This window comes from Pecten maximus, chromosome 14 (genome assembly GCF_902652985.1).
Source record: "Pecten maximus chromosome 14, xPecMax1.1, whole genome shotgun sequence".
NCBI classification, from domain to species: domain Eukaryota; kingdom Metazoa; phylum Mollusca; class Bivalvia; order Pectinida; family Pectinidae; genus Pecten; species Pecten maximus.
Window position 1 is genome coordinate 23,808,968 of NC_047028.1, and position 13,478 is coordinate 23,822,445.

At 36.2% G+C, this 13,478-nt stretch overlaps 1 protein-coding gene across 1 annotated transcript in view; it reads right to left on the reverse strand.

Annotated features, from left to right (window-relative positions):
- Positions 1-13,478, reverse strand: part of LOC117341817 (fibropellin-1-like) — a 31,335-nt gene extending 17,857 nt beyond the window's left edge. The window contains exons 1-12 of the mRNA XM_033903679.1: positions 13,191-13,478; positions 12,602-12,705; positions 12,155-12,222; positions 11,661-11,929; positions 11,255-11,367; positions 10,865-10,931; positions 5,558-5,788; positions 4,892-5,011; positions 3,036-3,149; positions 2,230-2,343; positions 984-1,214; positions 318-437 (exon numbers count right to left, since the gene is read on the reverse strand). Of these exons, the coding sequence (XP_033759570.1) occupies positions 318-437; positions 984-1,214; positions 2,230-2,343; positions 3,036-3,149; positions 4,892-5,011; positions 5,558-5,788; positions 10,865-10,931; positions 11,255-11,367; positions 11,661-11,929; positions 12,155-12,222; positions 12,602-12,705; positions 13,191-13,329 (1,690 nt within the window). The 5' untranslated portion in view covers positions 13,330-13,478. The remainder of the gene's footprint in view (positions 1-317; positions 438-983; positions 1,215-2,229; positions 2,344-3,035; positions 3,150-4,891; positions 5,012-5,557; positions 5,789-10,864; positions 10,932-11,254; positions 11,368-11,660; positions 11,930-12,154; positions 12,223-12,601; positions 12,706-13,190) is intronic.

Genomic DNA, 13,478 nt, shown 5'->3' on the forward strand with positions numbered 1-13,478 from the left:
ATGCACAGCCTCTTTAAATTTCAATATATATTAATAGGTAAAATATGTATGACAATAGTTAAACAACTGATTATGCCGTATTATTGTTGTTGTTTTTTTCTAAATTGTATGCTGTATTATGAGAATGTATAACTTGAATTGAGTTGTAATTTAAGCCAATTAAAAAAAAAAATTTAATATGAATCAGTTTTACATATTAATGTTTAGATATAGTTATATATTTTGTCACTTTCCAATAGATAGAACTAAAACTATATTATTGACGAGTATGCTTGTTCAAATCTTTTATTCAAATGAGAATTCATCTTCGTGCGTACCAACGGTGCAGTTGTCTCCCTTCCAGCCTTGTGGACAGCGACACCTATATCCACCCTGTGTGCTGATGCATGTCGCTCCGTTTGCACAAATTCCTGGGTATTCTACACATTCAAATACGTCTGAAATGTACAAGAATTTTAGATATTAGGGAATAACCCTAAGGCAATTTGAAATTAGCGGTATATTATTGTGACTAGACCCTGTTTTTAGATTTTTATTAATGTCATATATAAGCTGCAACTGTGTGTGAATTACATATACATTCATTTTCCAGGTGAGACGAATATAAATGTAAAATATACGTCTTCATTCAAGGAATATACATATGTATGTACTTCGAACAGCTCTACTGTTTTAGCCAAGGGTGGTGATTTCTGATAGCATGGTGGCGCTGTGGCCGAGGGATTAAGGTGTCCCGACACTTTACCACTAGCCCTCTACCTCTCAGTCGCGAGTTTGATACCCACGTAGGGCATTTGCATGGTTACTGACCGTGGGTCAGTGGTTTTTCTCCGGCTTTTCTCCACCTCCAAACCAGGCACGTTCTTAAATTACCCTGGCTGTTAATAGGATCTAAGGTCTTACACAACTGACTGACCTGATATCTAAGCATTTTTAAAAATATTACAAATGGTACGTACGATGAATGTTAAGAAGAATGTTACCTAATTCACAGTAGTTCCCTGTCCAGCCGTTAGGACAGACACACCGGAACGATCCCTGGGTGTTGAGACAGCTAGCGTTGTGTTGACACACATTCAGCGTACACTCGTTAATATCTACGTCACAGAGGTCCCCTGTCCAGCCTCGGTTGTACGAGCAGAAGAAGGATCCAGGAATGTTGACACAAGTTCCACCATTTTGACAGATGTCAGTCTGTCTACACTCATTCACATCTGTCCAATCACAACGGTTAAAAATGTGACAAAGTTAAATTTATTTCAATGGTGGACGGGACTTCAGGGTATAATTGACGGGACTGAAGAAGATAATTGACGGGACTAAGGGGGATAATTGTCGGAACTAGATGGGATAATTGACGGGACTAAGGGGGGGGGGGGGTAATTCTTTCAAAGTAGCAAAGAACTAAAAAGGGAAGCCATTTAATGTAGTTCACAACGACTCCAAAATATATATCAATGTAGTTCAAACTAATCTTAATTATAGCCTAAATATGTTTCATTATAGCTGATAACGACTGTCAAAATGAATGTAGATGCAGTATGTACAGGACGTCTGCCTCAACATTTAAAATTGATGACTTTCAATTTATATGATAGTGACCGCGCCACGATGTGCTGATCAAGACAAGTAAGGTGCAATCAAGATGAATGTAAGTGAGACAACATTAGGTAGTATATGACCGACGCATTCCGTAAAAAGTGTATCAGTTCACTCTAGATATGTAAACATCTTACAGACCCGTGAACGTTCGCTGTTCCGTCTTAAACGCAAACGCTACGGAAGTGCTACGGAAATGGTACGGTAATGCTACGGAAGTGATACGGTAATGCTACGGTAATGCTACGGAAATGGTACGGAAATGGTACGGAAATAGTACGGTAATGCTACGGAAATAGTACGGTAATGCTACGGTAATGCTACGGTTGACGCTCACAAATAATCGACCGTTTCTGAATAAATTATCTGGTTCTTATAAAAAGCGGATCCTAGACGAAGCGAACACGTAGAAACGACAGTGCAATGGTGTTTGATGGAGTGAATGTTGTATCGGGAAGGGGAAGCGTCTTCAGCTTCATGGACGACCTGAATCTAGGTAAAATCTACGTGAAGTCACGATCTCAACTAAGATGTATGGTAGAGACACTATTAGAATGAGTTCAGAATCAGTTCACAAGTAATAAACAGATAGATTTTGAATATAAATAAACAAGCTTAGTTTAACATTACCTGTCGAACAGTTGAGTCCTACCCAGCCTAACGAGCAGGTGCAGTAGTAGGATCCAAACGTGTTTACACATGTACCTCCGTTCTGGCAAGGCATAGCGTCACATTCCGGGATCTCTGTTAGAATTAAATATCATAAACATGTATTAAAATGTACCATCAAAGCATAGAGTATGTTTTTTCATATACGATCTTAATTTTTTCAATTGATGTGAGATTAATGAAACTAGTCTTGGCAGTTTGCGAGTCTTGGCGACCAAAAATCAAAACATAGAAACGAGTTTAATAAAATCCTATATGAAATGAAAAGAAATCAAATTTTTATCAGGTGAGTCGCATTCCCCTGCAACCATGCGTTGAATTTCGTTTTTATTTAAATTCTGGAGTCGTTCCGTGTGTTATTTATTTTAATGGAATAGCTCCAACATATAGACTACTATATTAATACAACATGTTTTACTTGCAAAACGAGATATCAAGTGCATATTTGTATAGTGTCTTGTTACAACATATTTACATTCCTTTTGATTATGAAACACCAACATTATGGTGAGTCCTAATACTCGCCAACTCTACAATATTTCCCTGTGAATCCCGGAGGACATTCGCAGTAAAATGAGCCAAAAGTATCGAAGCATGTCCCGCCATTAGCACAAGGATTTGTAGCACATTCTTGAACGTCTGCAACGGGAATAATTTTAAAATCTCAATTTATAAACGTTTTATTTCATTGTCGAAATTCTTTTACATAATATCAATGGTACGGTTTTTAAAAACATACGGTTATGTCGTATTTTTTTTTACATCACCTGTTTTACAGTTAGTGCCCATAAAACCTTCTTGACAGTCACAGCGGTACGAGCCGTCTAATTCCACACACGTGCCGTCGTTCTGGCACGGGAACGTATGGCACTCCGGATCATCTGTAAAGGAAATCATCAACAGAGAAATTCATTCGGATGTCATATAGCTTGATATTCGACAATATATTGGCTAAGGATCATTTGCATGGGATATCGTCAATATGGTATCAACATATACTTCCAAAATTAATACTAATGCCATAGGATACTATTTGCCAATGTGCCGGGACATCTACATTAGGAATCCTTTATAAAGCATCACTACGCCAGAAAGCCCAAATAACAATGTGACGTAGTTTACTATTTGTCTATGCAAGTGCTTTTATTGGAATAAAAAAAATGGCGACATTTTAAGTATATAGTAAATAGTTTCACATCAGAGTATTAAAAGTTAACAATTTTTTTGGAAATACTGTTCTGGTATCTACAAAAATTATTACAGATAAGATTGATTAACACTAATTTATTTGGCGAGGTCAATAAGTGGAACGTAAACAGGACATATCGTCATGGTGATATTACCGATTTCACAGAAAGAACCAGTCCAGCCTGGAGTACATTTACAACTATCTCCTCCATCGGTATTGATACATTCACCTCTACTGAAACACACGTCCGCCAAAGTATAGCACTCGTTAATATCTGCAAAGGATAAATGTTTCCAAATTAAAACATTTCATTTGGTTTGATAGAAAAACAACACAATATCGATGTTTAAAAAAAAGGTATTTTCATTCAAAATCTATAAAATAAAGGAAGGTTAAATCTGATCAAAATGAAGATTTAGCCACCCATAAAAATTACAATTACAATTTGATGATGTGCTCCGGAAGAGAAACGTCTTCCGCTTATCTGCCTGCTTTATTGCAGTATCTCTTCGCTGTTTTACATTCACGTTAACAAGGTGAAAGATGTATTAAGTCAGAAAATGACTTTAATGTTTCGAATGTCCATATGACCAAATATGTTTGCTCAGAGTGTACCGACCAATTATAAAAAAGATACAGCGGATTATTGTTCGAAATCCAATTTTCGTTAATTATATAACACTTATGATTCGTTATAACAAGACAAGTTACATTTGCATAGTCCAATTGTTACAGGTTGGATGGATATTGCTACCAAATTATTTTGTGGAATGTTTTGCTGTAAACTGACTTTGTTATATATATATATATAAATTCACAGACATAAGAACATACGAGACAAATTTTACAATATCTAATTGTATTGTTAACCAATATTCATTAGTGGATGTGTTAAGAGCCAAGTTTGATAAAATGATAATAAATGATTTAGTTGTGCCACCATACCTAGCTGACAGTTTACGCCTGTGTAACCCGGTAGACAAACACATGTGTAGCCTCCTCCCACCTCTTCACAGGTAGCGCAATTGTAACAGGGACTTGTGGCGCATTCCAGTTCATCTTTATATAAAATGCAATAAATTCATTTGTGAAATCCATTTCAAGTAATCATATTTTATGCACAGCCTCTTTAAATTTCAATATATATTAATAGGTAAAATATGTATGACAATAGTTAAACAACTGATTATGCCGTATTATTGTTGTTGTTTTTTTCTAAATTGTATGCTGTATTATGAGAATGTATAACTTGAATTGAGTTGTAATTTAAGCCAATTAAAAAAAAAAAATTTAATATGAATCAGTTTTACATATTAATGTTTAGATATAGTTATATATTTTGTCACTTTCCAATAGATAGAACTAAAACTATATTATTGACGAGTATGCTTGTTCAAATCTTTTATTCAAATGAGAATTCATCTTCGTGCGTACCAACGGTGCAGTTGTCTCCCTTCCAGCCTTGTGGACAGCGACACCTATATCCACCCTGTGTGCTGATGCATGTCGCTCCGTTTGCACAAATTCCTGGGTATTCTACACATTCAAATACGTCTGAAATGTACAAGAATTTTAGATATTAGGGAATAACCCTAAGGCAATTTGAAATTAGCGGTATATTATTGTGACTAGACCCTGTTTTTAGATTTTTATTAATGTCATATATAAGCTGCAACTGTGTGTGAATTACATATACATTCATTTTCCAGGTGAGACGAATATAAATGTAAAATATACGTCTTCATTCAAGGAATATACATATGTATGTACTTCGAACAGCTCTACTGTTTTAGCCAAGGGTGGTGATTTCTGATAGCATGGTGGCGCTGTGGCCGAGGGATTAAGGTGTCCCGACACTTTACCACTAGCCCTCTACCTCTCAGTCGCGAGTTTGATACCCACGTAGGGCATTTGCATGGTTACTGACCGTGGGTCAGTGGTTTTTCTCCGGCTTTTCTCCACCTCCAAACCAGGCACGTTCTTAAATTACCCTGGCTGTTAATAGGATCTAAGGTCTTACACAACTGACTGACCTGATATCTAAGCATTTTTAAAAATATTACAAATGGTACGTACGATGAATGTTAAGAAGAATGTTACCTAATTCACAGTAGTTCCCTGTCCAGCCGTTAGGACAGACACACCGGAACGATCCCTGGGTGTTGAGACAGCTAGCGTTGTGTTGACACACATTCAGCGTACACTCGTTAATATCTACGTCACAGAGGTCCCCTGTCCAGCCTCGGTTGTACGAGCAGAAGAAGGATCCAGGAATGTTGACACAAGTTCCACCATTTTGACAGATGTCAGTCTGTCTACACTCATTCACATCTGTCCAATCACAACGGTTAAAAATGTGACAAAGTTAAATTTATTTCAATGGTGGACGGGACTTCAGGGTATAATTGACGGGACTGAAGAAGATAATTGACGGGACTAAGGGGGATAATTGTCGGAACTAGATGGGATAATTGACGGGACTAAGGGGGGGGGGGGGGGGGTAATTCTTTCAAAGTAGCAAAGAACTAAAAAGGGAAGCCATTTAATGTAGTTCACAACGACTCCAAAATATATATCAATGTAGTTCAAACTAATCTTAATTATAGCCTAAATATGTTTCATTATAGCTGATAACGACTGTCAAAATGAATGTAGATGCAGTATGTACAGGACGTCTGCCTCAACATTTAAAATTGATGACTTTCAATTTATATGATAGTGACCGCGCCACGATGTGCTGATCAAGACAAGTAAGGTGCAATCAAGATGAATGTAAGTGAGACAACATTAGGTAGTATATGACCGACGCATTCCGTAAAAAGTGTATCAGTTCACTCTAGATATGTAAACATCTTACAGACCCGTGAACGTTCGCTGTTCCGTCTTAAACGCAAACGCTACGGAAGTGCTACGGAAATGGTACGGTAATGCTACGGAAGTGATACGGTAATGCTACGGTAATGCTACGGAAATGGTACGGAAATGGTACGGAAATAGTACGGTAATGCTACGGAAATAGTACGGTAATGCTACGGTAATGCTACGGTTGACGCTCACAAATAATCGACCGTTTCTGAATAAATTATCTGGTTCTTATAAAAAGCGGATCCTAGACGAAGCGAACACGTAGAAACGACAGTGCAATGGTGTTTGATGGAGTGAATGTTGTATCGGGAAGTGGAAGAACGTTTTATCAAATTGTACTACTATAGAAAACCTCCGTATGCAAAAAACTTTTAGAAACCGGAAATATTAAGGTCATATAAGGATCTTTCAAATTTAGGAAAATTTATTATTCTCGACAACAAAAGACGATAGCATTTAATTTTAAAATAAAATCACTCTCTACACTAGCGCTGCGGTCGCGTATGTGTTGTCTCTGTGTGTCCGAACTTTATTGTTTTGTTTTTATGTATTTATCTACATGTATATTTTCACTGCATTTATTCACTGCATTTGTACTGATAAACCGTAAGGTTTAAGAAATCAACTAATTGAATTGAAAAACTTGTATCAAAGTGTTAATTTAGGTACAGGTACACAGATCAAGATTTGTGAACACAGATTGACCAGGCTATGAATAGACCCCCTATAGGGCTAATTGTAAAAAGGAGAAACTGACCAGGTGTGGTGATGACTTAAACACCTGAGCCCAATGACTCCTAATCAAGTGTATATCCATGGCCATCAGGTGAAGTTGATGGTGGTGGGGAGGGGGATTAGTACCCATGGCAACAAGTTTGGGGGACAATTAAGTCAAGTACATGTACATGTCTGCCAAGTCTATATATAACAATCACTGGTACATATTACTGGTGTGTATGCATTGACGATTTGTTTAAAAGTCTGATGCCGGATCAGAGGAAACTCTGGCAGGGGAGGGATAAAAACTAAAAACAAGACATCAATAATTATATACTTAAGAATATACAATGTACATGTGCAATCAGATACGTGTATATCACACGTCTGCAATGGAGCGGACTCTGTGTGTTTACGTGATAATGGATAACACTCTGAAAATCTTTATTAATGGACTTGTGTTGTGATCTAACCTTCAGTTGAGTGACAATCAGTTAACCTTTGCACCCAAGGAGAAGTGAGGAGTGCACGATAATTAGTTTACAACTGGTTTTTTTTTTTAGCTTATTGTCACTAAGAACATAACCAGGTAATACATTGTTTCAATATATAAAGACATCAACAGTGTAGAGTGAAGAATCTACCTTTGAAATTAATTTTGATGTTGTATGCGATCATTTTAGTCATTTACATGCTTCTATTACAACACATCTGTTTGTGTCAGAGGCCTAATAATGGCTGACTCAGGTGTACATGTACTTCATGTAAGTATTTTTTCGGACAAAATATTAATATTTTAAATGTTTATTGAATGTTAATTCACTAAAGTTTTGGCTTTTACATTGTTATTCGAAACTTGAAAGTTTCTTTTACAGTACATGTCATCTATATGATTTATACATTGCATGTTCTGTCGACAGATCTTGGGACATGTACAAATAAATGAACATGTCCAGACTACATGTACATTACATTGAAGCCAAACATCTGGGAAAGGGCTGTTGCCAATGGCCAACTGGGCGCAATATTCAACCCTACAGCCTTGAGGACATGCATCCTACCACACCTTACCTGTAAGATGCTGATCAGTCTAGCTCTTTTGTGTCTGGCACATGGTATACCTGGCCAGGTGACCTGTCCCCAATTAACCCCCCGGGGTCCTATTATGGCTCATTCTCACTGAGCCAACATATAGAAATTTACCTGTATTACCAGGCCAACATGTCAAATTTTACACCTGAGTGAGTTTAAACTAAAGCAGTAGCCTGTTCTTACTTTCATGAGAGAAAATATAAAAATGTCAAATTGAATATGACTTATAAAATGATGACTCAAATGATTCACCCTCTCTTTTACATTTTTTTTCAAAACTTTCCTTTTTGCCGATGATGGTAAACTTTGTAAAGCAGCACGTTATATTTAAGACTCCTATCCGATATTGACAGAGTCTACGACGGGTGTAAAACTTTAAAATGTACGTTTTATATAAAAAACAAAATATTGTTATATAACGTTTAGCAACAAAAGATATACAACTGAGTATCCCGACAGCTTGGGTGAGGAATCTCTAAAGAAAGAAACACATGCTAAAGACTTGGGTGTATGGGTCACTCCGAATCTTAACTTTTTATTTCATGTTAGATAAGTGGTTGGTAAGGTCATGCCAATCTACATATTTGGATTTTCAAAATGTTATTCGCTCTCTGTACATTAGTGCAGTCAGTTAGATTACTGCACTGAAATATGGTCACAATAGCAAGAAACACTCGTACACCAGATTGAAGTTGTACAGGTTTTATTTTTTATTTTATTATTTTTTTTTATTTCTATGTTTTAAATCAAAATTAAACGATAATAGTCTATATTACATGTAAATTTGTACACAATTCAACTTACCTAGTCTGGTATGAAGGCATTAATACATATATTTTTATTCAAATCTGTACATAGCCTGCTTGATCGAACTTTTACAGGATTATTTAACTTTTTAGTTCCACATCTTTTTTTTTTACTAGGTCGAGTAGCTCAACCTTGCTTTATCCCTGTAAATGCTGGATTATTGTAAGAAATTGTAATGTTCTTAAAAGAATCCTAATTAATTTCAACTACTTTCGTCATGTTCCCCACAGATTGACGAAGATTTGTTTTCAGAATAAGGTCTCTTGTTTACTGTTCATAACAAGACTTACTTGAATGTCTGGATGATTTCTATTTAGGACATCAGTTCTATTTCACATGTGTATGCACTTTATATACCGTATTTGTTCTTACTATGTAATTAATTTACTCTTGTTATACTTTATATCAGAGACATATATATATATATATGAATCAGTCTATAGCCTTACCTGTAGGCTATATTTATCTCGTATTGTTCTACCTTTCACACCTATATCACTTGGTCCACAAAATACCTTACCTTTAGTTTACCTGTATACAACATGCTGTGTTGTTTGTATCATTGCCGACAATTAAGTCTAACTACCCTAGTTTACCTGTGTGATACTGTCTGGAGCATTTGTACCCTATACATGTAGCCTGACCAGTGCATATTATATGTAACTGTTTTAAAGGTAAGACTATAGCACAGTAAAGGTAATATTGTTTATTTAACACGATCTTCATCTTGGTTTCCAGCGTAATGCGTCGACTACTACTAGGATCCGCCATTTTTTATTATACTAAGATCGATGGACCATGTGACTTGACTTGTTTTTTGTGAGAGTGTTATTTTTTCTATACAAAGATACAGACAGATTTATAGCCGTATCTATGTAATTCTCGCCTCCTTATAAAATTATTTGCTGTTGCTACATTTCTTTTTTGACGTTCGGTAAGTATATTTAACTAAATTTCGTTTCGATAAAAAATACATTCCGCAAAATTTTCTACCGAACGGTTATGAGACGGTCTGTGAGTGAAAATAGGTAAACGCAAATGCTACGGTAATGCTACGGTGAGTGGACGCAAACGGTACGGAAATGGTACGGAAATGGTACGGTAATGCTACGGAAATGCTACGGAAATGGTACGGTTATGCTACGGTAATGCTACGGAAATGGTACGGTAATGCTACGGAAACGCTACTCTTAAATCGGAACTGCGAACGTACACGGGTCTGTATCAAAGTCACAGTTGGTGCCGGTCCTGCCGGGTACACACATACAGATATAGGAGCCAGGTGTATTGACGCATGTACCGTCATACAAACATGGACTCGTGCTCTTGCACTCGTTTTGGTCTGAAATGAATATGAAAAACAGAAATTCATTGATAGACAAGAAAATGAGTCATTTGAAAACTCGATAGGATTAATTGTGCTAGATGTCGAAGGCGATATCATACATGTTGATTTTTAACACTACGATGAAGATCATACATTGAAATGAAAAAAAAATTCACGGATTTTGTTATTGCAAACAATGGCATAAGAAAGGATTTATGGCCCATTTGTTGACAACATAAAGAAAAGATTACTTATAAGAAGGAATCACTCACCGTCTTGACAATGTTTGCCTGTCTAGCCCATAGGACACTTGCAGTAGTAAGATCCGGGTGTGTTCTCACATACACCTCCATTCTGACACATGTTCACCTCACACACGTCCACGTCTTCAATAAGCAAAGTAGAAGTTAAACAGATGTAACATTTCAACAATTTCATATTCAGATTCATTAAATCGCAGTTCTACAAATTACAATATTTCCATCGATGTCTACTTCTGAAGAAGAACAGGAATTCTTAAATACCCATTAAGTGGAAGTAATTCAAGAAAATAAACAAAGAACAATAATACCTTTGAAGTTGATAGGCTAGCTACTCACCGTATTCGCAGAAAGCGCCTTTCCATCCTGGAGGACAGATACAATTGCTCTTGCCTTGCTGTGTGGTCTGTATACAGGTGGAACCATGCTGACATCTATTCAGCGGGCATGGTATCATAGCTGTGGACGAGTAAGGACATGGAATTACATGTATGTGTCATTGAATAAAAGACTTAAGACCAAAACTTATTTATAGTAGTGAAAAAGTACAAAAATGTAAACAACTACGTTATCTACTGTGTTTGAATTGACCTTATAAAGGACTATATGCGTAATTTTTGTTTTACATGATACGCACCATGTGCCGAAATACCTACACTCACATTGCAACATAGATTATCTCTTGCAGTTTGAATAGATACTTAATACTACCTTTACCAATATACTCACATCGCTACATGGACTTTTCTCCTGTTGTTTGAACGGATGGGTAGCGCGATCGGAGTACTCGATTGGTAGACTCCAGTTGTACAAATTACATGTTAGTTCTACCTTCGTCGCGGCTGAAAACATATCAAAGAGTACTTGTAGATGTATGCAAATCGAGTAATATTATATTTTTTTCCCAGAATATTAATCTCTCACACGCATTCTTAAAATGAAAGAAGTACGATAAATCTATTACTAATATTACAAAAAGAAACGTATCAATTCTTTTTATTGTAATTATATTCATCATTTAATATTCTCAAACTACAAAGACTTATAATAATACATTCTAATAATGAAATGCCCGTGATAATAAAAATGTCATGTAACAATGAAATGTCACTTGATAATGAAATGTCACACGTACAATATACAATGGTTGTCGTGGCGGAAATAGTACTAGTTGTTGATGGAGAGATGTTGATAGTCTTCGTATCCACAGTATAGTTAGTGGCCTTGAGGTCCAGGTCAGACCTGTCCCATATCAACTTCGGTGCTCCAATATCCACCAAATCAAATCCATCTCGCATTTCATGAGGTGCGACATTCTTAAATACATGTGTGATGTCATCCCGTATATATTCTCCGTTTGGAGCCGAAAATGTGAGATGGAAGTTAACGTTGCTCGGAAAACGTCTGAAGGAGAAGAAATGTTTCGCATAAGAATTACTGTCAATTACCTAAATGTATAGAATGTATCGGAAATCAACACGATTTTGTTATATTATAGGTATCATCAATATAAAAACTAGATGTTATCGGTTTAATATATAAATGTATAGTGAATAGTAATAATATTCAATTTGATAAAGATATACATTAACTGAAAATGCTTGATACGATGTCTAACTGTATACTCACTCAAAGTAGTCGATCTGACACTGTTGTAAATGTTTTGAAACGCTTGCGGATTTGAAATAACGGCGTAACTGCAAATAAAAAATAGCGTTACTGTCAAAATGACAAAAAATGTAAAACCACATAATTTTTCTTATTTATTAATTCATATTCTCAATTGATAATAAGGAAACATGTCATACATTTTAATTCGCCTATTTTTAGATCAACTGTTTTCATATCCATTCTATTGCGCAATAGTATTACAGAAACATTGCAATGTGCAAAACAGATGTCATATTGCTTATATTAACATCATTAATACCCTTTTCCATAACTACAGAATGAGTTATCATTAAGCTTTATTAATGTTGTTATTTTCATTAACACATTATAACGTATTTATCTCTTACAGTACATGTTTAAGTATTCAGTTGGCAGGATTAAATTATATCAGTGTTTATATTTTACCTCATCACAGAATTTAGATTCGAGCTCGCGGTATCGCTGTGAGCTTGGATTTGCCAGATCACTGGTGTATTTGAGTCCATATGTCATGTTGGCATAGGTGGCATCTAAAAATACAAAGACACATAAATTCAATAATTGACTTTTCTTGATTTAATAGTTGGCGAAAACAAATGGCTGCTTGTAATGTTATAATGGAATTCCGACAAAATAAATAAACCGTAGTTTGTATTCCCATCCGAAAAGGGGAGAGCACACTTAGAAAAAGAATGATATACATGAAGACTGATGGCAAAGTACATTTTATTCCATCGCCAGCATCCGCCTGGCATGCCAATCAAGGTCAAATCGATATAAGTTTAACCTCTCAGGAGAACGAGGTGGCGATACAACCTTAATTGGTGTTGTTCCCATTAAATTATATTTTTTTTTATAATAGAACATTTTTTCTGTGGTTTGCCATATAGTTTCAATGCATAAATGCGGTAATTTGTATCAATTCTCTTAACATTCATGCAAACAATTCAACAGAAATGTATCATGGTTATCCAACATTTTCATAAAGTGAAGTGCAATTGTGAAGATGACCTACCATACACAACATAGACCGTGGATGTCCCAGAGCTGCCAGGCAGGGTCAGCATTGGAGTCTCACTGACGTAGACTGTCTTCGTCATGGTATCTATCTGCATTGATGTTGTCAATGTGGACTGGGCGCCCTTAGTGGGCATAATGGTAGCCTCTGTTCGCCAAACTATCTTGACCTCTATGCCCTCTAATATGACGAGAAGGTCGCCGACGAGGTAAGTTTTGAGCTTGTCTATTTCCGTGTCTCTGTCGTTTACTATGAACTCTGGGGCGTTCTTTTTAATCAGTGATA